Source organism: Nicotiana sylvestris, chromosome 1 (assembly GCF_000393655.2).
Source record: "Nicotiana sylvestris chromosome 1, ASM39365v2, whole genome shotgun sequence".
Lineage (NCBI taxonomy): Eukaryota > Viridiplantae > Streptophyta > Magnoliopsida > Solanales > Solanaceae > Nicotiana > Nicotiana sylvestris.
Window position 1 is genome coordinate 132,983,933 of NC_091057.1, and position 24,917 is coordinate 133,008,849.

General features: G+C 37.0%; 2 protein-coding genes across 2 annotated transcripts; one reads left to right on the top strand and one right to left on the bottom strand.

Annotated features, from left to right (window-relative positions):
- The first annotated feature begins 2,302 nt into the window (after positions 1-2,302).
- LOC104231436 (nucleolar protein 56-like) lies at positions 2,303-6,542 on the top strand. Its single transcript, XM_009784437.2, has 8 exons — positions 2,303-2,699; positions 3,392-3,606; positions 3,870-4,027; positions 4,438-4,625; positions 4,702-4,954; positions 5,124-5,272; positions 5,389-5,523; positions 5,905-6,542. Exons 1-8 carry the CDS (start codon positions 2,495-2,497, stop codon positions 6,243-6,245), a joined length of 1,644 nt encoding a protein of 547 aa, XP_009782739.1. The 5' UTR covers positions 2,303-2,494; the 3' UTR covers positions 6,246-6,542.
- A 4,293-nt stretch (positions 6,543-10,835) lies between these two features.
- Positions 10,836-16,859, bottom strand: LOC104231435 (TMV resistance protein N-like). The gene is made up of 5 exons (XM_009784436.2): positions 16,294-16,859; positions 14,431-15,532; positions 13,260-13,694; positions 12,226-13,167; positions 10,836-12,012 (listed from the first exon to the last, which is right to left on the bottom strand). The coding sequence occupies exons 1-5, from the start codon at positions 16,770-16,772 to the stop codon at positions 11,287-11,289; spliced, it is 3,684 nt and encodes a 1,227-aa protein (XP_009782738.1). The 5' UTR covers positions 16,773-16,859; the 3' UTR covers positions 10,836-11,286.
- Positions 16,860-24,917: the final 8,058 nt, after the last annotated feature.

The window sequence follows — 24,917 nt, forward strand, 5'->3', positions numbered from 1 at the left end:
TCAAAAAGCATATTAGCTGATTTAGACTATTCTTAAACATTCAACAGTTAGTTCATTAAACAAATAGCCCGTTTCGGAACTTGTAGGAATATTGTTTAGCTAGCTATTATTGGTTAATTTCAGCATGTAAATGGTTTAGGATTAAAATTAAATTGCCAAGTTTTTTTTTTAATTTGACAAACTGTGAGCATGCCTAGTATAATGTAACTAAGTAATAACATGTGAATGAGATGGCCCAGGTCTAGTTTTGTGTCATACACGTTGGGCCTGGGTCCACGTTGGCCAACGGGCTGTCCATATTGTGTTTACATTCTGATTTAACAAATTGTGTTCGGAACCCGACTATAACAACTCGTAAGCATGTAAATAAATTATGACCTTTTCTCTTTCATTTTTAGAGACAAATTTAATAGAAAAATGTAGGCACTTTAGGATTATCCTTTTAAAATAAACGAGATGAGCCTCGCCCAATAAAACGCACAAGTTGCGGTGCCCTCAATAATTAGTTAATAATTGTATAGACTTCGGGATCGGTCGTTTAACAAATTTCACGGCTTTACCAAAAATAATGATACGCTAGTCGCTTTAGGCGCGCCTCTAACAATTTACTTTCTTAAACTCGGGTGCACATTTATGTGACCCAAATCCAAATCTCAACAGAGTTGAAATGTGTCAATAACCACGGGTACATTGATGTGACGTGGTTCGAGATACGTTTTTCACAATGTTGTAGTTCTCTGTTAAAATAATAATAATAATAAAAGTGGTAAAGAGTTTAAAGTTTGCACATAAGTTCACAATTGTATAAAATCAGATAATCAAGCCGAATATGACAGTTGAGCGACCGTGCTAGAACCACGGAACTCGGGAATGTCTAACACCTTCTCCCGGGTTAACAGAATTCCTTATCCGGATTTCTGGTGCGCAGACTGTAATATAGAGTCAATATTTTCCTCGATTCGGGATTCAACCGGTGACTTGGGACACCATAAATCTCCCAAGTGGCGACTCTGAAATAAATAAATAAATCCCGTTTCGATTGTCCTTTAATTGGAAAAATCTCCCTTCCGCGTCCCTTCGCGGTGGCACGGGTGAAAAAGGAGGTGTGACAAATATTATTCCAGTTTAATAATTGAATTATTTTTTTTAAACTTTTTGCATACAATTGTATACACTGTTGGTATAGCTATATACTATACTGGTATCATAAGTTAGTTAATATTTTTTGGTTGTATTAGCTACATTTAATTGGTACACAATTTGATTTTTCTTTAGTAATAATATAAAAAAAAGAATAATAAAACATAGTAAAAACAGTAAATGAAATTAGATTTTGAAGAGAAAAAGAATATAAAAAAAGAAGTTAAATGAAATTAGAAAAGGAAAAAAGAAAAAAATAAGAAGAAAACGAGAAAATAGAAAAGGAGAAAAGAAAAAAGAAAGAAAAGAAGCATAGAAATAAAAAAGAATTGGAGAATAAAGAAAAAATTCTCCACAAATACTACTATGGGTAAGAAATATAATTAGCTTATGGGTAGAAAAATAAATGGGTAGACAAGGGTAAATAGTTTTGTTTTTGTGGGTAACTGTGTCAAAACCCCTATATAGCTGACTGTCAGCCCTAACTTGCTTAATATTGAAGCCTTGTTGTTGTTATATTGTTTCGGGCAAAGACCATTTTTAGCCTGGGGCCAAACTATTTACATCCGGTAGCCACAAAAGTATATAAAAGTTATATCTTTTTTTGCATATAACATATATATATATATATATATATATATATATATATATAACTGTATATTTTTCGGCTATTATTTTGAGAGGGGCTATACACTGTCATTTTTCCTATTGTTTCCAAGTGAGATTAGGCCCAATCCCACTTCTGAATTTTAGGAAAAAAAGAAAAAATAGCATGATTTATATCTACTAATTGAAAATTAGCCACAATTTCAAAAGTAATCGAATTTTAGCCATTTTTTCATGTAAAAATCAAATTTGAACAAATTATTCTTAAAAAAGCGGAAATATTTTTTTAACATATGAGATTCCAGTAAAATATGTTGAAATTTCATAATATGTTGGAAGTTTATACGTTTCAGTTGGGTATTTTTGTCCAGATTTTATTTTTACATAAAATAATAGCTATTTTTCAATATCTTTGCAAATACTGACTATTTCTCAATTACCAGTCTGAAACTGGCTAGCCCATACTATTTTGACTCTGAATTAGCATACTGTTAGTTGAGCCCAATCCGTCTAACATCAAATGGCCCAATTCATATCCAAGCCCGAGAATGGACCTACCAAATGCAGCCCAAACCCTATCTTTCCCTTTTTCTCCCCGCCTAATAAAACCACTATAAACCTCTTATAAACCCTAACCCTAGTTGTTCCCACTCCACTATCCCAATTCCCAAATAATATAAACATTTGGAGTTATACAAATACAGGGGGCTGAGACCAAGAGAGAAGTTTAACCTCAAGCAACTTGTACATGGCGCTGTATCTACTGTACGAGTCGGCGTCTGGGTACGCGTTGTTCTTGGCTCATGGAATTGATGAAATAGGGCAGAACACGGAGGCGGTTCGCAATTCCATCACTGATCTCAATCGGTTCGGCAAGGTCGTAAAGATTGAAGCTTTTAACCCTTTTGAGTCAGCCCTTGACGCCCTCAATCAATGCAATGCTGTTTCTGAAGGTTAACAACTGTAAATTTTTTGGAGATAAAATTTGTTCATTTTGTTCTCTTTGTTCTTTTGTATAAATTTTATGTATAGTCACGTTTTGGGTGTCTGCATGTGTGGTTTTAGCTCTTTCATTTGATGGGGTTTTTAGTTTGTTTGAGTTTTGGCTGAGGTAGTGACATTGTGGTGGTTGTGCTGCATGGTGACTAAAGTCTCATATTAAAAAAGAGATATTTTTTAATTGTGGTTTCTTTGAAGTAGAAGTGTCTGTTTTTTGGCGTTCCAAAATTTTCATGGGGTCAAACGATAGTGCTTTTGATGTATTGCAGGTTATTCTCAATTACTTCTTTTGTTTTGTTGCATTAGCTAGGTCTTTATGCTCCAAAAAAAGACCCCAGTTCTGAAATTCGAAAATTTAGAAGATTACAATTGCATTGGATTTAAGTTCTATACATGTGCAATGTGAAAATTCACACTAGTAATGTGATTTTACTGCTTGTAGATTAACCTACTTTATTTTCCACGTCATAAATCCACATTCACTACTGATGTTACCTTTAGTTGGTTTTTAAGTAACTTAAAAGTGTTAAAATGCTGAGAAAATGTGGGTGCTCCAATCGTCTGACACGCCGAGCTATTGATACTTTCCCTCAGTTTTGTTCTTGTATTTGTTGGTCTGACTGGGTTTTTGGAATTGGGATTTCAGGGCAAATGACCGAGGAGCTAAGGAACTTCTTGGAGCGAAGTCTCCCAAAAGTCAAGGAGGGTAAGAAGGCTAAGTTCAGTTTAGGATTGGCAGAGCCTAAGCTTGGTTCTCATATCCATGAAGTAACTAAGATTCCCTGCCAAAGTAACGAGTTTATTCTTGAGCTTCTGCGTGGAGTACGCTTGCATTTTGAGAAGTTCATTGAAAACCTAAAGGTTTGTTTTCTTCCTCCATTTACCATGGAGTTTATCCTTGCTATAGTCCACTATCAAGTGTCCATAATTTTTTTTCTCTCATCTGTTCAAGTGATTTGGTTCTTCGATGAATATTGTTTGTTTTGGAATAAAAACAAAGGGACAGGCACTTGAGCCTGTCCTAAATAAAAATAAAAATTAAGGAACAGGCACGTGAGCCTGATGAAATTTGAGAAACTTCAGATAGGTGACTTTTGCTTATTCTTTTGCACCTTTTCTTGTAGCCTGGAGATCTGGAGAAAGCCCAACTTGGTCTGAGTCACAGTTACAGCAGAGCAAAGGTCAAGTTCAATGTTAATCGTGTTGACAATATGGTTACTCAGGCAATTGTCCTACTTGATACTCTTGATAAAGATATTAATACCTTTGCCATGAGAGTCAGGTTTGTTTCTTCGTTGTCTTATCTCCACTTTGTCTGTTGTCAGTTTTAACATGATATACCCATATTATAATCAAGTTGGCACTAATGTAAAGTTACCTTTTTTATGCTTGATTTGTAGTCTCAAATGAATATATTTTGTTCACCCTAGAGAGCATAATTCATGCCTGTAAATGCATGGATAGTCTGATACAGACTTGTAATGTCCTTGCCATTCCTCTATTAGTTCAACTTATTTCTGTAATAGGTATAGTTATAAAGACATCTTAGGCTACTATTCGGTATTAGATTCAATGTTCTTGCATCGCATACCTTTCTAGTTTCTGCAATACGCATGAAATATATGTTTGTTTTGAATGCTACCCTCCATTTGATTTCTGATTTATTTCTCCGTCAAATACTTGTTGATGTAGAGAATGGTACTCTTGGCATTTCCCAGAGTTGGTGAAGATTGTCAATGACAATTATCTATATGCCAAAGTAGCAAAATTTGTTGATGACAAATCCCAATTATCCGAAGACAAAATTCCAGACTTAACAGAAATAGTTGGAGATGAAGATAAAGCAAAAGAAATTGTAGAAGCTGCAAAAGCATCCATGGGTATGATATTATCATTTCTCAAGTCATGGAAAGGATGCTTATTCCTTCTGTTAACTTCTTTTGTTCTAATTTCCAGGCCAGGATTTGTCGCCAGTTGACTTGATTAATGTCAAGATGTTTGCACAGAGGGTAATGGACCTTGTCGAATACAGGAAGAATCTTTATGATTATCTTGTTGCTAAAATGCATGACATAGCACCGAATTTGGCTGCTCTGATTGGTGAAGTTGTTGGTGCTCGTTTAATTTCTCATGCTGGTAGTCTCACAAATTTGGCAAAGTGCCCTTCTTCTACCCTTCAGATCCTTGGTGCTGAGAAGGCACTCTTTAGGTAATCTACTCTTGTTAATTCTAGTTTGCACTTGCTCATCGTCTCATATATCAGGTTTTGCAGGTGGGTTGTGGTGCTGAGCCTATTTGGTTTATTTTATTCAGCTTATATAATCCCAACATTTTGTCTAATCATATTCTGAGTGTCGATTCCTATCATCTGGTTTCAGGGCCTTGAAAACCAAAGGAAATACACCAAAATATGGACTCATATTCCATTCTTCCTTCATCGGCCGTGCATCTGCTCGTAACAAAGGTCGAATGGCTCGTTATCTTGCAAACAAATGTTCGATTGCTTCTCGCCTAGACTGTTTCTTAGGTCAGTCTTTGTTCCAGCAAACAATTCATTCATTAGTTGATGGGTTTTTTTTCCTCGTGCAAGATTTTATTTCTTCCTTTTCTTTTTTCGCTTCACTTCTCATATTTTATCTACAGATACGAGTACTACTACTTTTGGGGAGAAACTCCGTGAACAAGTTGAGGAGCGTCTAGACTTTTATGACAAGGGGGTTGCACCACGGAAAAACATAGATGTGATGAAATCTGCTATTGAAACAGTCAAAGGCAAAGGTAAGTTGTGGGCGAATGAAGCTATTCATCCTAATGAGTTACCATCTGTATACTGAACATTCTAAATTTCTGAAGCTTTGAGGCGAAGATATAGACTTATGCTGTTCAAACCAATGGAATTGGTACAAAGTGTACCTGCATAGTGCACATTCTTGACAATGTGTTGCCAATATGATGAAAGTTTAAAGTTGTATCATGCTGCAGTTGTACTTGTTCAGTAAATGCTACTCAGACTTTATTTGCATGCATGACTACATATAGACTAAATGTGCTTTTTGCTTATTGGCTGAACATGTTCGAACTAATTCCTAGAATTTTGTTGGATGTCCTTGTTTTTGCTTCTGCATGGAGGTTGTATGACACATTTGCGCTGTGCTGCAGATACAGAAATGGATGTTGATGAGCCTTCAGCAAAGAAAAGCAAGAAAAAGAAATCCAAAGTTGAGGTGGTGGAATATGCTCAACCCATGATTGAGGATAAGCCACTTGTCACAAATGATGATGCCTTTGAAGAACCGAAGTCTGAAAAGAAGAAGAAGAAGGAGAAGCGGAAAACAGAACAGGAGCCAGAGCACGAAGAGGATCAGACCAATGGTGCGCCTGAGGATGGAACAGCAAAGAAAAAGAAAAAGAAGAGTAAGGAGGAAAATGGAGAGGAACTCCAAGCTGCAAGCGAAATTAAAAAGAAGAAAAAGAAGTCCAAAGTCCAAGATGATGAATAAAGATACAATTTTAGCCACCCTTGGTCTTCTTATTTTGTTTGTCTTCCTCACCTTGCCTGTATGCCCCGCCCTCAAACTCTTTTTGTAATCCTAGGTATCTGTGCCATCTATTAGTTTTGTTCCTGAACTAAGTTATTGCTAGAGAGGGCCATTTATCAAACGCTCATCTTCTCTATTAACAGATTGGCCTTAGTGATAACTTTCCTTTGATGTGAGGTTGGTTCACTTGGATTTATTTATTGTATCGGTTCTTGTTTAGATCTTTTTAAATACATAAAATCATGATTAAAAAATCAATTTATTGTGAATTCAATTTTGCTGAATTGTTTTTTGCTTTTAGTTAGTCTTTTTAAAGCAGATGAAAATCATGAATAAAGAATAAATTTATATCATTAAACTTCATACTCACTGAATACTTCTTGCGCAGGGCCGGCCCAAAAAACAACCCTGTTTTTCTTCTTGTTTTTGTGTTTATCGCGGAATCCTAATGATCATTAGCAGTCTCAACAAATCTGACCCGTATCTCACATCTGTGTGTATTGGCAAGAGATTTTTACATTCCTATACACTATGAATCTATATTATTCTCCCTACTCAAGTTTTACTATAATTATATTTTATATACCCAATTACCATGTATGTACATTTTAAGGGAATTAATGATAATAATTAGTGTCTTAAACTTACTCTAACGTATCTTCCACCTCCATGTTTCTCTCTCCCCCACGTATCACTCTAAATCTTTCTTCACTTTCAAATTTAGTCGTCGTAACAAAAAAAAAATATTTCATAATTCTCCATTGTTTTTAGCTTCTTTTTTCTTTTGTCTCATAACAGTTGTGAACTTTAGAATTCCGATAAAGGTCCTCTGACCTCTGATAAAAGGAGACTGTTATTTAATACTATTTTTGTTTGTTTTTCTTTTTCACCGTTTTCTAGTTTAAGCACAATCAAACAAACATTAAAAATTATAGATACATCCTTAGTTTTTTTCTTTTTTTTTTCTTTAATTAGTTCATTCCGACATGAATGACACCTTTCTAATTTAAAAATAACATAACTTGAACTTTTCATCTTATTATATAATTCCCCCCCAAAAAAATTATTTGTTTGAATTAGGTGTTATTGCAAAGAATTGAGAATTCTCTCTACGTCTCTCTCTATCTCTCAATTCCTAATTTCAGTAATGTAAAACAAAGGAAAAGAGAGCAACAATTCCACCATTGACAGCCATTAAAAAGCTTTGATGCTTTGAGTTCGAATTTGGGTTTTGAAAAATTTATTTGTTTGGATTGGGTGTTGTTACAAACAATTGGGAATATGATTTGGAGTTTATATCTCAATTTTGAGGGTGTTTCGGTGAAGATTACACTTGATTTTGGCTGAATTTAATATTGAAACTCGAAGAATATATATTTATATATTGAATAATAATATATATATATATATATATATATATATATAACTATTGTATGAAAGTTGAACAATATTGTATAAAAATTATATTTAAGTTGTATGAAATTGTAGTTGTAAATAACTGAGTAGAAATAATGTAAGAAAATTTTAGATAACTTGTATAATATATAATTAGTTGCATAAAATTTGTTTTTACCATGTATAAATCAGATACAAAATATACAAAAGACATATAGTATAAAATTTGTATAAAATTTGTATTTAAGTTATACGATATTGTCGTTATATATAACTGAGTAGAAATAATGTGTAAAAATTATAGATAAGTTGTAGATAAATTGTATAATATATAATTAGTTGTATCAATTTATTTTTACTATGTATAAATCAGATACAAACTATACAAAAGACATATTGTATAGATTTTATACTTATAAGATTTGTATTTAAGTTCAAACAACAGGCTGATGATTTTGTTTTCTAAGTACTGCCTAATATCCACTAAGCTGGATTCATGATTTGACCAGTTTAATTACCAGACAGCGTAAAAACTCAATTTTGGTGTTTATAGTGTAAAACACAAGCAAATTAAAGGCCCTCTATAACAATCAATCTATTCAATTCTGCTGATCTCATGGCCTTATACAAATGGGACTTAAATTTAGGGGTGTGTATCATCCAGATAAAATCGAAAACCAAAATTGAATGGAAACAATTAATTGATTTATTGTTTGATTTCGGATAACTTTAATTTTTTTTCATTGTTTGGAGTTTTTGGTTTGTATATTTGGATCTTCAAAAAATCAAATTACTCATAATATAAGTTTTCAATTGTTCTTTAGCATTTAAATATCTTATGTCGTTAGAACGTTAGTGTTTCACAACTTTATATGGTCCTAAATACGTCTTTCTGCAGTATTTCTCCGTCTTCAAATTTTTTCATTTGCAAAATCTAATAGGTACTAAGATTTTATTTGTTATATTCTTTATTATATATATACACTTAAAAAAAAATCATATATGGTTGAAAGAATGATAGTAGAAGGAGCTCCATTTCTCAGACTAATTCTTTCTTTACTTGAGTTGTTTTCTGAAATTTACGATCTTCGTTGTCAAATTGCTACTATAATAATTATTGTGGAGAAAAAAGAATGCATGAGATCAAACCTAGAGATTATTTGGGCAGATAATCTCGACGCCCAATTAGAATAGTTATTAAGTGAGCTAATTAATTAATTAATGTTAATAAGAAAAAACCGAGATTCAAAAGGATGTCCCAGCGTAAGATTGCGTCCAAACTGACAAAAATTTAAAGTATAGTTTAGTAGTTGGCAGAAAAAGGCTTTGTAAACCTAAAACTAAGAGATGTTTATCCACATACTGTAATGTTAAGATAAGGAAAACATATTGAAGATATATCTATTAAAAGTCACGCAAAAATTTATTTGGAGTGCGGGTGGAAGATCAGGAGAGAAAAAGAGAAAGAGGAGAGAAAAAAAGGAAAAGGGTGTAACTACATCCCTTGATTGAAGACACAAATAATGGATTGAGAGCCTTTTAAGGTGAATTATATATATTTTGTAAACAAAACTTGTTTATGCGGGGTAATTAACTAAACGTGAACATTAAGGGTAATAAAGTTTCAAATAGTGTATAGGAATGAAAAAATCCCTATGGCCTGAGTAAAAATGGTGTGGGATAGCCACTATTTAAGGTGCTATTTATTTTTTATCCATCAATTCTAATATTGAACAAAAATAATCACAACTCTATTAAAATTAATATAAAAAAATATTTTTACCCTTTCTTCCATTGCTCTTCCCATACCGTCGCTTCCTCACCGTCAGTAGCCTTGGCAAGGACATCGACAAGAAATATTGTTGAAATATAAAAAAGTATACACAGCAAATAGCTATCTCGACAAGAGTCATTTCTTCTCTATACGAAATAATACATTTAAATATACAAACGTGAAATATTAAAAGTGGTTATAAAAGGATCCAGATAACTAGACCTTCGAGATTCTTCGTCTCGCCGTTTTGCATTTATTTCTTTGCTGGGTGGATATTTGGGAAGGCTGGAAGTCACATGCGTAAGGTTTGGTAGTAAAGAACTGCATAAGAATAAACGGAACAAATATTTGACAGTCCATCAAAATTTCTATGAAACTAAATTTTAGAATAGTGACAACCACATGTAGTCCTGAACTTAGAATTACACGTTTAAAAGTTAAGGACACTTGGTCTTGACTTAGACTAACAAACTCAAAAGTTAAGGACAATAGATCCTGAACTTACAATTACAAGTTCAAAAGTTAAGGACAATAGGTCCTGAACTTAGGGTAAGAAGCCCAAAAATTAAGGACAATAGGTCCTGAACTTAGACTAACAAACTCAAAAATTAAGGACAATAGGTCTTTAACTTATAACCTGTTTGGCCAAGTTTCTTTTTGGCCAATTTTTTTTTTGCCAAAAATACTTTTGGCCAAAAATTGAGTTGTTTGGCCAAACTTTTGGAAGAAAAAAAAAGTGTTTTTGAGGAGAAACAGAAAAAGTAACTTCTCACCAAAAAGCACTTTTTTGAGAAGCAATTTTGAGAAAAATACACTTAGAAACAGTTTTTTAAAGCTTGGCCAAACACTAATTGCTACTCAGAAGTGCTTTTCAAACTAACTAGCCAAACACAAACCGCTTCTCACCAAAAACACTTTTGAGAAAAACACTTTTGAAAAAAAACACTTCTTAAAATAAGCTGATTTTTGCAGCTTGGCCAAACGGGCTTAGACTAACAAGCTCAAAAAGTACACTTGGTCCTGAACTTACAGTTACAAGTTCAAAAGTTAAGGACACTTGGTCCTGAACTTAGACTAACAAGCTCAAAAGTTAAGGACAATAGGTCCGGAACTTAGACTTACAAGTTCAAAAGTTAAAGACAAGTAGTCCTTAACTTAGAGTTACAAACACAGAAATTAAGGACAGGTGGTCCTGAACTTCGAGTTCCAAGTTCAAAAGTTAAGGACATGTAGTCCTAGAGTCCTAAACTTACAAAAGTTAAGGACATGTAATCCTGAACTTAGAGTTGCAAGTTCAAAAGTTAAGGATACTTGGTCCTGAACTTTATGAGCAAAATGGTGTTTTCATCCGGGCTGGTAAAGTTTATTAAAGCAGTGGCTAAAGACTAAAGACATTTTAAACAGTGGTTTAAAAGTAAATACATGTATTATTAGTGGCTAACCGTGCACTTCCCTTTAGTATACAATGTCTATGGTCTTGATCTTTAAAACACGTGGCTGCCACAGGTATACTGCCCAACCAAATTGTGAGTCCCTCTTTGAACACAGCAATCCATTACAGGCAGTGAGATGAAGGCATAAGATTGAACTGAAGTTGGAGCCCAAAGCTCAAAAAATGTAAGCTCATAATGTATGGAGAAATGTTTGGTTAAAACAAAGAGACGTCAATGTTTAGCTGTGACAGAAATGGCTCCATGAGATCAGGGTATTTGTTGACAAAGTTCCAAGATTTGTAGATACAAGTATAAACCTCAGCAGGGATTTGCACAGGCAGGTCCAGAGAGTATATTGAAGATGGTATACAATAAATGTAATTGCTGCTTAATAGGTTCCTTAGTTATATTCTGACATATTTCTTTTGAGCGCCTTCTCCAGAAATGGCTCACGAGCAACACATAGGGGACGATAAGTAGGAGGAAGCCGAATAGAACAAGTATTCTTTGAACTAGCATCTTCCAAAACAACATCCCAAAATGGATTGACAATGTCTTTCTCAGCCCTTGCATCTTCACAACTTGGTTCTACTATTTGCAGTTTTGGCCCTTCAACATGCATAATTTTGAGCCCAAACTCTACAGTTGTGATTCCATCTCCTGAGGTAACTGTGATCTCCAGAATATCATCACTGCTCAACTGATTCTCAAGTTTCCAATGGCTTAACCACATCATTCCTTCTTTCCCTTCCGGAACTCCATAGAACAAGGGCTGGTAAGACCATTTCAAACTCCGAGTTAAGTTATTAACTGTAATGCACGGGCAGTCAAAAGTTGATTCATATGGTTTATTTTCCACTGGCCGATACCGAATGGGTCCTCTTTGAGCTTTGCGCATAGCAAGAGGAGCTATTCTTGAAGGCGGAGCCAAGCGTGGGGGACGGTGAGCACTTAGACCAAATGCAGAACGCTTGTACACAATGCAAAAACTCAAGCCTTCAATTCTGGAATTACAAGTAGGCACTCTGAGAGATGTACGTGATTCTTTTGTATATTTTGAGCTGAACCAAGAAGGTACATGTTCACCTGGCAGAAAAGTGCTAAAGACACCTGGTTGGTATAGTACCTGCAAAAAGTAACAGATGAACTTTTAATTGTTCTTGTCTGTGTAAATATTCAAGGTGTGTACTGCAGCAAGAAGTATATATATCCCGTTATCCTGATAGCTAATTTAGTCACTAAAGCGAAGAAAGAATATTTATTAACCAAGAAACTGTTAGCAAAATCTGAAGCTTAATATTCACAAAACTGAAACAATGAAAGAACGAGCAAGACATACCTGAAGAACAACTTTCTTTGTCTTCCTTGTTGGAGTCCATCCTTTACCATGTATTCGGTAGTAACTCAGGATATTAGATGTAAGGTTGATCATGACATTATCCATAGGAGCCAAGTTCGATAAGCCCAACTTGCAAAGGGCCTCAGTATTTCTTAAGGGTTCTAACTTGAAATTTCCATCTATTTCAACTAATTTAGCACAATTTGACACAAGCAAATCCTTCAGTCTAGATGATCTTGATTTATATGATATTTTCTCTAACAACCAGCAATTAGTAACATTGAGATGTTCTACATTGGGAAGCCCTATGAGCGATCTGAGCTTTTCACAGCCTTCCACTTCTAGCTTCTGAAGTCCGGTGAGATAAATTATGCCCTTTGGTAGACTGCAAATTGGATTTTCGCTCAAATCTAAGTTTTGCAATAAGGAGAGGCTACTGAAAGCAACTGGAAAAGTATCATCGGATAGATTACAGTTAGCAAGACTCAGAGTAACCAAGGAATTAGGTAAACTAATATGTGAAACTTTAGGACAAATTTTCCCTTTCAGCATCCAGGACCACAGAAATCCATACCACTGTTGGACCTCTTCTGGAGTAGAAATCATTTGGTGAACTGCAATTTCATCAGCATAAAGCTCTCTCAGAGAATCCATTTTATCTAGATTCATCGGCACATACTCAAGATTCGAGCAACCAGAGATATTTAGTGTCACCAGACATTTTAGCATGCAAATGCTATCTGGAAGTTTCTGCAGATTTTTGCAATTTTTGAGATTCAAAAGAATAAGTGATTCTAGACATCCGATGGTGTCATGAAGCTCAATCAAGCTTGTACAATATCGAAGGATCAACTTTTCAAGATTGGGGAGTCCTGAAAAATCAGGTGTTCTTAGAAGCTCGTGGGAATGGCTGAGATCGAAAATCTTCAGATATTTAAGGAACTGAATGACCAAAGATAGAAATGAAAACCGAGTTAGACAAAACTGAGTAAGTTTCAGCTAAAGCTTAAAGAATGAAGCACATTATAACACACCTTGACTCCATGCCAAATCTTCCTCAAGCTGCTGCGGTGTAATTCAATCACTACAAGACTCTCCAGAGGAAAATCAATTGGCATGCATTCAAGTTGCAGCTCAGACCAGCGCAACCATCTTAATCTCTTAGGAAAAACATCAAAAGATCCTTGAAGCTCAACGTGATCGAATTGAAGCAGTCTTAACTTTTGCATATTTGCAAATACATCAGTTTCTAGAACCAGCTCATTTGTGGCTTCTTTGGTGTCTGACAAATGCCATGGAAAAAAACCAAACCTTTTCTGTTTGAATTGAACTCTCTGAGGATTAGAATAGTTGAGAAAGTTTTTTGTTTTGTGTTTCCTGAAATCATTGGCGGAAAAGCTTGAGCTAACTATGTCACTTTCCTTGAGCATATCCATGTCAAGGATAATGCCTTGAATTGTTTGAGTGGCCTATTCAGGTAGAGGAAATAAAATGATGAGTAAACGCAAGTAGGCATTAAGTAGGGGATGCAAAAAATATGATGAACATAAACAGGTCTTTCAGCTTGCACTTTTCCCAAACTCTACACTCAGATTATTACTTTAATATTCTAACCAGGTTCAAAGACCATGATTATTCTTATAAAGTAGTTGTTTATACAAATTCAGACAAGCTTTCTGATTTTTAATACCTGCATATGTTCACTTTGCTTTGACAACTATGTTTGCACTACCATTCACTATAGGCCCAAAAAAGAAGTGAACGATACCTAGAACTGAGAACTTTGACTCCAGAGGACGCATTCAGATATTCTTGGAATAATAAGAAATCATTAGCTCAATAAATGAAATTTTACAAATATTGCTGGTTCAAGAAGATATAACTGTGAACCAAAGGGACTCCTCATCTTCAACCCATTTCATTAAACTTAATGAGAACTATGTTAACTACTGAATCAACACGAATAGCACTAATTTTAGCAAAGGATCAGCTATCAGCGAAAAACAACTTAATTTCATTGAATCCCTACTATAAGAGCCATATAAGAGAGCATTCCTTGACAAGTGAGGCTTGCTCAATTGGTAAAAGCACCTCCACCCACGACCGTTAGGTCCTGGGTTCGAGTTATGCTGTGGAAACACTGTAGATCTCCTAAATTGGGAGGGATTTTAAAAAAATAAAATAAAATAAGAGAGCATTCCTTACACGGTTCTGGATTAACACATTAAAGGAATCCTTTGAACGCCATAGTCTAGAGCGTTTCCCAGGATCCACTGGTGATTCTTGGCGAACAATGTCTCTTCCCATATCTCGAATCATTTGATGCATAATCAACATGTTAGACTTACCAACTTTTATAAAATTTCTGTCAATGAGATTCTCAATTCCAATTACAGTGTAAAAGTTGCACCTATTGAGAATAGCTACTGCTAGATCTCTGTCCTTCCCAATGAAAAAGCAAGCTAGGTGGAGAAATAAATTCTTATCATGATCATCCTCAAGAGATTCGTAACTTATTGTTAATTTCCTGAGAATTTGATGATTCGGAATTGTTTCCAATTTCTGTATTGTACTTTTCCAAATGTCTATGTTTCTTCCTGCCAAAGTAGCACCAAGAACTTCAAGTGCTAATGGAAGTCCTCCACAATGGATTGCTACTTGTTCTGAACACATTTCAAAACCTTTAATAGGACAATCTTGACCAAATGCATGCCAACTTAAGAGCTCAACCGATTCATCTCTGTTCAAAGCTTCAAACTCATAAATCTTATGCACATCAAAAGGCCTAAGCAATCTCTTGTTCCTAGTTGTCACAATGACTTTACTTCCAGGGTAGAACCAGTCCTTCATTCCCAGTAGAACATCTAATTGATCACGGTTATCTACATCATCAAGAACAAGAAGGATTCTTTTACACCGGACAGCCTCTCTCATCTCAGTCATTCCCTCATCCACAGAAAACATAGCTTTCTTCTTTCTTTTGCAGATATCAGAAAGAAATTGCCTTTGAAGAGTAACTAAACCTTTACGGTGTGTTGAATTTTCTCTAATGTTGGACAAAAAGCTGCTACCATCAAACTTACTGAAGTTTAAATTATACACATACTTTGCCATTGTTGTCTTGCCTATTCCACCGATACCACAAATAACAAGAGTGTCAACCTCAGTAGATCCATCCTCTAGCCATGTGTTAATCTTTTCAACACGCCGTTCTATTCCAATCAGATGAGGGCAAATATACAGGACTGGCCTGCTCAGTTTATTCTCAACCACTTTAAGAATCTTCTGGATGAATTTGGACTCGTGTCTGAAATTGTTTAACAAAATGGGAAAGTAACCAATGAAAAGTTACTATGTAAGTTTTTAAGATCGAGAACCAAATCAGGCTACATGAATGATGGAAACACAGAGGCCTAATAGAGCGTACAGAAATTGTTACCGGAAGGACTAAGATAAAAATATATTAAGCAATTAGAATAAAGATAATGGTATGGAAAAGTCTAATACAGATTAAAGCTTCTCCTTTGTCCACAAGGAAGTGAAGAAAAAAATGGAACCAAAAGGTCTTTCTTTTTTTCTCTATCTTTTTATATTGAAGTACCATCTTGTTTAGAGGCACTTCTTCTTTATCCATTTCTCAAGGGGAGTATATACTTGGTTAACAATTGAAATGTTTAGAACTCTAGTGTTTGATTAAGAGGCATAATTGCTTCAAGTCTGTAGATGTCTGGAGACAGATCTTGAAATATCAAACATAGCAAACATTCCGTTTCTATCAGTTTAAGTTTCAACTATATTGGCATATCTTTGACAGACTCTGACTATCAGGTAAATCATCTTCCCCTTCATAATTTCGTTTAATGGCAGCCCGATGCACAAAGCATACTCAAGGAGTGTGATGTAGGCAGTCTACCTTGATGCAAGCATCCTTGTAGATTCCACTACTTGAACATGTGACCTATAGGTCACACGGCAACAACTTTACTATTGCTCTAAGGCTCTCATTCTCATAATTTAGTTTAATACTCAAGAAAATGTCACAAGTGTATTTAAAGTTAGTGAACTCACCCATCAGCTTGGTTTTGTAAGACCATTCCACCCAAGTCTGCAACTTCTTTGAGTGCTTCCCTCCATTTTCTGACCCTCTCATTTCCACTTTGATTCCCTCCCAGATTTTCATGCCTATCAAATGCTTCTCCAATTTTCCCCATCTGTTTCCTAACATCAGAAGGATCCACGTGGTAAAATATGGGCAGAACTGCACGTCTTGCTATCCTTTTACAATCCAAGATCATTACCAACTCATCAAGACACCAACTTGAACACACATAATCATTTGAGAAGACAATAACTGAAACCCCTGACTCTTTAATATCCTTTTGCAAATTTAACTTGATATCTTCACCTCCTTCATTTTCATCACCACAGCTTCTTAATGTTACAAAACCTGCTCCCACCAGAGCTTCATAGAGATGATCTGCAAAATTATTGCCGGTGTCTTTCGCTTTGAAACTCAAGAACACTTGAGACTTCAGTTCAGTGGCCATAGAGCAAAGCTCAAGAAACTGGAATTAAGGATTTGAGGCTACTAAAATTCACAGCTAAAGTTTACAAAGGAAAGTCAACTTACAAAAACAAAGACTTTCAGATTTGTTTTGTGATTATCCTCGGGTGTACGTACATTCTTTTTAATGGTTTCGGGCCAAAAATAGCTAGATTTACGAGTGATACTTGAAAATTAGTCAATGTTTTAAAAGTAATCAAATTTTAGCTATTTTTATGTAAAGATAATTCTAAACGAAAATATTGTTCAAAATCCGAAAAATATTCTAGCATAATATACTTGACAGCATAATTAGGGGCGGCCCACCAATTTTGTGGCCTAAAGTCAAACTTTATGAGGGGCGTTAACATTTTTTTTTTCAATTTGAAGTATATTTTTCTAGCTTTTTCTAGATGCAAAATTATTAATAATTTTTTTATAATTTCTCTTAATAAGTCTTTCTTAATTGACAATATAGTTAATCTATACATTATTCTATAAGTAATATAGATATTTGGAAAAGAATCATTTTTTTTGATTGAGTACATCAATTAAACCGTTATCTTTTAATTGTACTATTTTTCTTAATATTTTTTATTCAGAAAATAAATCTAAACCGTCAATATCAGATTGAGTATTATGCTTTAAGGAACATTCAATTATTAAGACACTATTTTTTCGAATTTTCATCATCTAGTGATCTCAGTATTTTACGCTAAGAGAAAACCAAAAATAATTTTTCATATGCTTCGAATTGTTCAAATCTATTTTGAAGAGGAAAAATAGCTTTGTCTACTATGTATAAAAAGTAATCAACTCTAAAGAACACTTCGAGAGATTTTGAGATTTCGTTATCAACATTCTCATCAAATTGTTTCTTCCTATATATTACATGTTTCTTATAAAATTCGGATTCGATATTCATTTTAAATGTAATTTCCTGGGTAGAAATTATAGTTATTGTAAATATTTCTTCTCTATATTTGTTAAAGAAAGAAATCAAACTTTTTCATACACAGAACTTTTTTAAACTTATATATAGCCTATTAGGTGTAACAAAAAATGGCCCCTACAAATGTGAGGACTAAAGCAATTGCTTTATGTTACAATCCATATCCACACGCGTTAGTTCATGCCATATATTAGTTAACATAAATTCAAGAAGGAATTACCTTTGAGATGATAAGAAGTTAATCCTATTGGTCTTAAGTGATACAAGGGTGTATAAGGGTGATTAACAAGTATTAGAAGTTAAACGAATCAAGGATGTGGTAACTCGTATTTTCAGGTAAACCTAGAGGTTCTTAATACACTCAAGGTCATGTATTAAGGTGTTTGAATCATATAATATCCGTATCATAAGTCTTGAAGTCAAACGAGTTATGAAACAAAAGTCGACAAACGTTGTCGCAACTTAGGTTCATAATTTTACTTAAACATTAGGTTAAATGTTTCTAAGCTTTTCTCCTAATTTACAAGGAATTACGGGGTGATCTACCCACCAAATTAAAGATCTACGAGTCTAGTTTGCAACTCTTTAAGCCATTTGTCAATACGATCTTGGCGTATAGAGATATTCATATTTTCGCAAGTCTGCGCAGATTGCTAGATGACAAGTAGGTGCATCACCTACTTGCCAAAATGATAGGACAAAATTAAAAGACCTAAGTCGGCCAAGAGAGGACTTTTAAGGGGTTATGAACTCAGTTATTTCATCCATATTTCAGACCCTCAAAACCAAAGTTAACCCCTGCAACTCCTCCCCAAAAATCCCACACAAACCCTAATCGATTTTCCCTCTCTTTCAAGTTCTATTTGAAGGTAAAACCTAGAGTTTGAAGAACCAAGGGAAGGGCTGAGTTATCCAACAAGTAATGTAAGTTACTGCCATCTTTCATACATTTTTCTCTGCTGTGAATTCATGGTAATTCGTTCTATACATGTAAGAACTCACGGGACGGTGATCGGAAGCCGTGAGTTCGAGTTATTCACTTGTAGCGGACTGTTTTGTGGACTGTTTTGTGTTGCTATTGGGCTGCGTGTTTTACTACTATTTTGTGGAGTTTTGGAGGTGGAAGGGTGTAGAGGAACACCATATAAATGTAGGGTTGTGGGCTGATAGCGATTCGTAATATTTCCGGGTCGTTTGACACGACTACGGTGGTCGTCGTATGTATGATGTAATAAGGTTGTGCGTGGACTATTTTGGAAGGCTCAATATGTTTATTATTGATGTTGTTTGGGCTGTTTGGTGATTGTTTGGAATGGTGTGAAGTCATATATATAGGGGAGGTGCTGTCCGTTTCAACGTAAAATAGGTTGTGGTCGATACATAATAGTTATGACGCTTAAATGATAACGATAGTATCGTTTCTCTTATTGTAGACTAAGGAGTTGTGACAATTGCATAGCTTGTGATTGGGGCAGTATATACAAGGTATGTGAGTCTATCCCTTTTCTTCTTTTGCACGACTCCGATTGTACATAATGTAATGAACGAGCTTCCAAAGATACTCTACTCTTAGAAGCTAGCAGTACTTACATTGCTTTCCCTCTTATGGAACGATTGATGTTAATGTTGCTTCTCTTATTCTTATGTTATCAATGTTGTTGGTACTTCCTGATTCTTATAAGGTTCGTAATGAAGAGTTGGTCCTAATAACGTGTACAGAGGATACCGACCTTATGTCACTCCGAAAGGTTTAGAATGTGATTCCATGAGTCGAGCATGCATTATATATATGTATCTATTTTACTCTACCGAGCCGTGCTATAGTCGGCCGGGTACGACACCTATTGTGCAACCACTGATCAGTTGGGTTTTACCGAGCTCCACGTGGCCGGGTACGATTATACCGAGCCTTATGATGGCCGGGTATGTTTTTACCAAGCTTATTATGGTCGGGTACGATATGATGATGATAATGCCCACAGAGGCGTATGTTTTAAAAGTTTATGTATACATATATATGTATCATGCATTGCATGTCAGTAGCCCTCAGAGGTACTCAGATTTTCCAGGTTGTATATTCTCTATCCCTACTTACATTACTGTTCGTATTTATGGTTCCCTGCCTTACATACTCAGTACTTTATTCGTATTGACATCCTTTTGTTTGTGGACGCTGCATGTCGTGCTGCAGGTCCTGATAGACAGGCAGGTGCAGCTCCCCCACCACAATAGGCTGTCCAGTTCAGCGGTGATTGGCGAGATCCCTTCTCCGGACTTGCCGTGGTCTTGGTATGCATTTCTGTTATAGACATTATGGGTATGTCGGGGCCCTGTTCCGGCTATGTTACAGCACTTACGTTCATTTAGAGGCTCATAGACAAGTTGTCGACTCATGTATAGTTTGGTATGCCTTGTCGGCTGGTTTTTGTTGTATAGTCTTTCATGGTAGCGTGGTAGTTCATACCTTATATGTAGTTTCTTGATTGTCTGGTCATCCCCTGCTATGTATGTTCATGCCGTCATATTTTATTGCTGGTTGTCCATGATCCAGGTCTACCATTTATATTGATCTCATCAGCCCTAAAAGATAATAAAGAAAGTTAGATGAAATGTACATTGGTGCTCGGCAAGTATGGTGGGGTGCTAGTCATAGCCCTCCAGTTTGGGTCGTGACAAACTTGGTATCAGAGCAAGTCTGTCCTAGGGATTGTCTATGAGCCATGTCTAGTAGAGTCTTGATTATGGATGTGTAGCGCGCCACATTTATAATCAGGAGGCTACATGACATCTAGGGTTGTTACCTTCTTCCTGAATCTAGATCGTGCGTAGAGTTGAGTCGTAAGTGTTTGTCTCTAATATTCACCTTATTTTCTTTCAGCGATGCCTTCGACTAGGAAGCAAACAATTAGTAGACGGCTTGATACAGCTGCGGGAGAGGGTACCAGTCAGGTGCCCCAAGCCAGAGCAGGCCAAAGTGAGGCTCAGAGTGAGATGCCGTCTCATACCTCATCTACCCCGTCTCCTCCAGAGGATATTAGGAGGCACCCAGCACCTCCAGTTCCTCCGTCTGGCACTACAGACCAGGATATGCGGAGTGCTTTGTAGTTATTGACTAGCTTGGTAGCTGCTCAGGCTCAGAGGCAGAATACAGGTGCTGCTAAGAAACCAGTTAGTACGAGAGTTCGTGATTTTATTAATTTAGACCCTCCAGTGTTTACCGGATCAGACCCCAAGGAGGACCTGCAGACTTTTATTAACCATGTTCATCGTACACTTCGGGTTATGCATGTTAGTGATACAGAGGCAGTAGAGTTGGCTTCTTATCGGCTACTGGATTTAGCGGTTCTCTGGTATGATAGTTGGGAGAGATTCAGGGGTTCAAACGCTCCTCCAGCTGTGTGGAAGGAATTTTCTGAGGCCTTTCTTCGTCACTACTTGCCAGTTGAGATACGACGAGCTAGAGCTGATAAGTTCTTGAACCTTAGACAAGGTAATATGAGTGTGCGAGAGTACAGTATGCAGTTCGATTCTTTAGCAAGGTATGCTCCCCATATGGTGGCCGAGATGAGGGATAGGGTGCATTTGTTCGTGAACGGATTGGGACCTCATCTGATAAATGAGTGCACGACAGCCTCCTTGGTGGAGGGCATGGATATTTCCCATATTCAGGCTTATGCCCAGACCCTAGAGGATCGTAAGCTCCAGCAGAGGGCAGATAGGGAGCAGGATAGGGGCCAGTATAAGAGGGCGAGATTTGCAAGGCATTCTAATGACTTCAGAGGCCGCATCAGGCCACAGTTTTCGAGGAGTTCGGCGCCACCTGTAGCTAGTGCTCCTCCACAGTTTCAGAGGCCTCGATATGATCGATCCTATTCTGGTCCAGGTCAGAGTTCGCGGGCATCTGGCTCGCAACATCACAGGGATACTAGTCAGATGAGACCCCCAACACCACATTGTGATCAGTGCGGCAAGGCCCACTTTGGACTGTGTCGTCGAGGTTCTGATGCATGCTATTCGTGCGGGCAGCCTGGCCATATGATGCGGGATTGTCCTAATAGAGGAGGTGATGGTATGGCTCAGCCGACTGGATCTGTGTCTGGTTCTTCCTCATCAGTTCGACCTCCAGCACGGGGTTTTCAGCAGTCGACAGGTCGTGGTAGGGGTAGAGGTGCAGTGCCGAGTTCGAGTGGTGCTCAAAATCGAACCTATGCTCTAGTAGGTCGACAGGATCTCGAGTCGTCTCCAGATGTTGTTACAGGTATTATATCTGTGTTTTCTTATGATGTATATGCGCTGATTGATCCGGGATCTACATTATCATATGTTACACCCTTTGTGGCTAATAAGTTTGGCATTGAACCTGAATTGATAAGTAAACCCCTTGCGGTATCTACTCCGATAGGAGATTCTGTGATTGCTAGAAGGGTATATAGAGGTTGCACTGTGATGATTTGTAGTCGTCAAACCTCGGCAAATTTATTTGAGTTAGAAATGGTTGATTTTGATGTGATAATGGGAATGGACTGGTTGGCCTCATGCTATGCAAATGTTGACTGCCGTACGAAGATGGTTAGGTTTCAATTTCCTGGTGAACCCATCATTGAATGGAAAGGGAATATTGCTACACCAAAAGGTAGGTTTATTTCCTATCTTAAGGCAAGGAAAATGATCTCAAAAGGTTACATTTATCATTTCGTTCGCGTTAGGGATGCGGAGGCGAAACCGCCTACTTTACAATCAATCCCCGTGGTCAACGAATTCCCAGATGTTTTCCCAAAGGAACTCACAGGCCTTCCTCCTGAAAGGGAGATTGAGTTTAGCATTGATGTGTTGCCTGACACTCAACCGATCTCTATTCCTCCATACAGAATGGCCCCGGCAGAGTTGCGAGAGTTGAAGGTGCAGTTGAAGGACTTGCTGGATAAGGGCTTTATTAGGCCTAGCACTTCACCTTGGGGTGCACCAGTCCTATTCGTGCGGAAGAAAGACGGGTCGTTACGGATGTGTATCGACTATCGACAGTTGAATAAGTCTACTATAAAGAACAAGTATCCACTTCCAAGAATTGATGACCTGTTTGACCAACTCCAGGGTGCCAAGTATTTCTCCAAGATTGATTTACGTTCAGGGTATCATCAGGTGAGGGTTAAGGAGAAGGATATTCCAAAGACGGCCTTCCGGACAAGATACGGGCACTTTGAGTTCTTGGTGATGTCGTTCGGGCTAACAAATGCCCTAGCAACTTTTATGGATCTCATGAATACTATATTTAGGCCCTATCTTGATGTGTTCGTGATTGTATTCATTGATGACATTCTAGTATATTCTCGTTCGGAGGCGGAACATGCGGGCCACTTGCGGATAGTATTACAGACGCTTCAGGATCGTAAGTTATATGCTAAGCTCTCCAAATGTGAATTTTGGCTGAACTCAGTAGCGTTCCTTGGCCATGTGATATCTGACGAGGGTATTAGTGTCGACACTCAGAAGATCGATGCAGTAAAGAATTGGCCGAGACCTACAACACCATCAGAAGTCCGCAGCTTCCTAGGGCTAGCAGGATATTATAGGCGGTTTGTGGAAGGGTTTTCCTCTATATCATCACCATTGACTAAGTTAACACAGAAAGCTACCAAGTTCCAGTGGTCTGACACTTGTGAACGTAGTTTTCAGGAGCTGAAGAATCGATTGACATCCGCACCAGTGCTCACTCTTCCTGAAGGAACAGAAGGTTATGTGGTATATTGTGATGCCTCAGGTATAGGTTTGGGGTGCGTATTGATGCAGCGTGGGAAGGTGATTGCTTATGCATCAAGACAATTGAAGAAGCATGAAAAGAATTATCCAACCCATGATTTGGAATTGGCTGCAGTAATATATGCTTTGAAGATATGGCGGCACTACTTATACGGCGTCCATGTTGACATCTACACAGATCACAAGAGTTTACAATACATCTTCAAGCAGAAAGAGTTGAATTTGAGGCAGCGTAGGTGGCTTGAATTATTGAAAGACTACGACGTCGAGATATTGTATCATCCCGGTAAAGCCAATGTTGTGGCAGACGCTCTCAGCCGTAAATCAATGGGAAGCTTAGTACATATTGAGGCAGGTAGATGGGGGTTGACTAAAGAGCTTCATCAGCTAGCCAATATGAGAATCAGATTGTTAGACTCTGATGACGGAGGTGTTACTGTACAGAATACATCAGAATCATCTTTGGTAGCCGAGGTAAAAGCACGACAATATGAAGATCCTATCTTAGTACGATTAAGAGAGAGCATTCAGCAGTGTAAAAGTATGGCTTTTGAGATCGGAAGAGATGGGGCACTGAGATACCAGGGCCGATTATGTGTGCCTAATGTGGCAGGGTTGCGAGAGAAGATTATGAATGAGATTCATCAATCTCGATATTCCATCCATCCCGGCTCGACAAAGATGTATCATGATGTAAAGGAGCAGTATTGGTGGGATAACATGAAGAAGTCTATTGCAGAATTTGTAGCCCAATGTCCCAATTGTCAACAAGTAAAGATAGAACATCAGAAACCGGGTGGATTGCTTCAGAATATAGAGATTCCGACCTGGAAATGGGAGGTGATTAATATGGACTTCATTATTGGATTACCTCGCTCTTATCATAAGTTTGACTCCATCTGGGTGGTAATTGATCGACTTACAAAATGTGCCCATTTTCTGCCAGTTAAGACAACTTACACGACTGAAGATTATGCGAAGTTGTATATCAAGGAAATTGTTAGGCTTCATGGTGTGCCAGTATCTATTATATCAGACTGAGGAGCTCAATTTACAGCTAACTTTTGGAGGTCTTTTCAGAAGGGTTTAGGCACACAAGTGAATCTCAGCACTGCATTTCATCCGCAGACTGACGGACAGGCTGAATGTACCATTCCGACACTGGAAGATATGCTACGAGCATGTGTTCTAGATTTTAAGGGAAATTAGGATGACCATCTTCCACTCATAGAATTCACCTACAATAATAGCTACCATTCCAGTATTAAAATGGCCCCATACGAGGCACTATACGGGAGAAGATGTAGATTGGATGGTTCGAAGTCAGTGAAATAGAATTATATAAGCCAGATTTGATTCACTAAGCTATTGAGAAGGTGAAAGTGATACATGAGTGATTGAGGATGACACAAAGTAGGCAAAAATCTTATTCCGATGTCC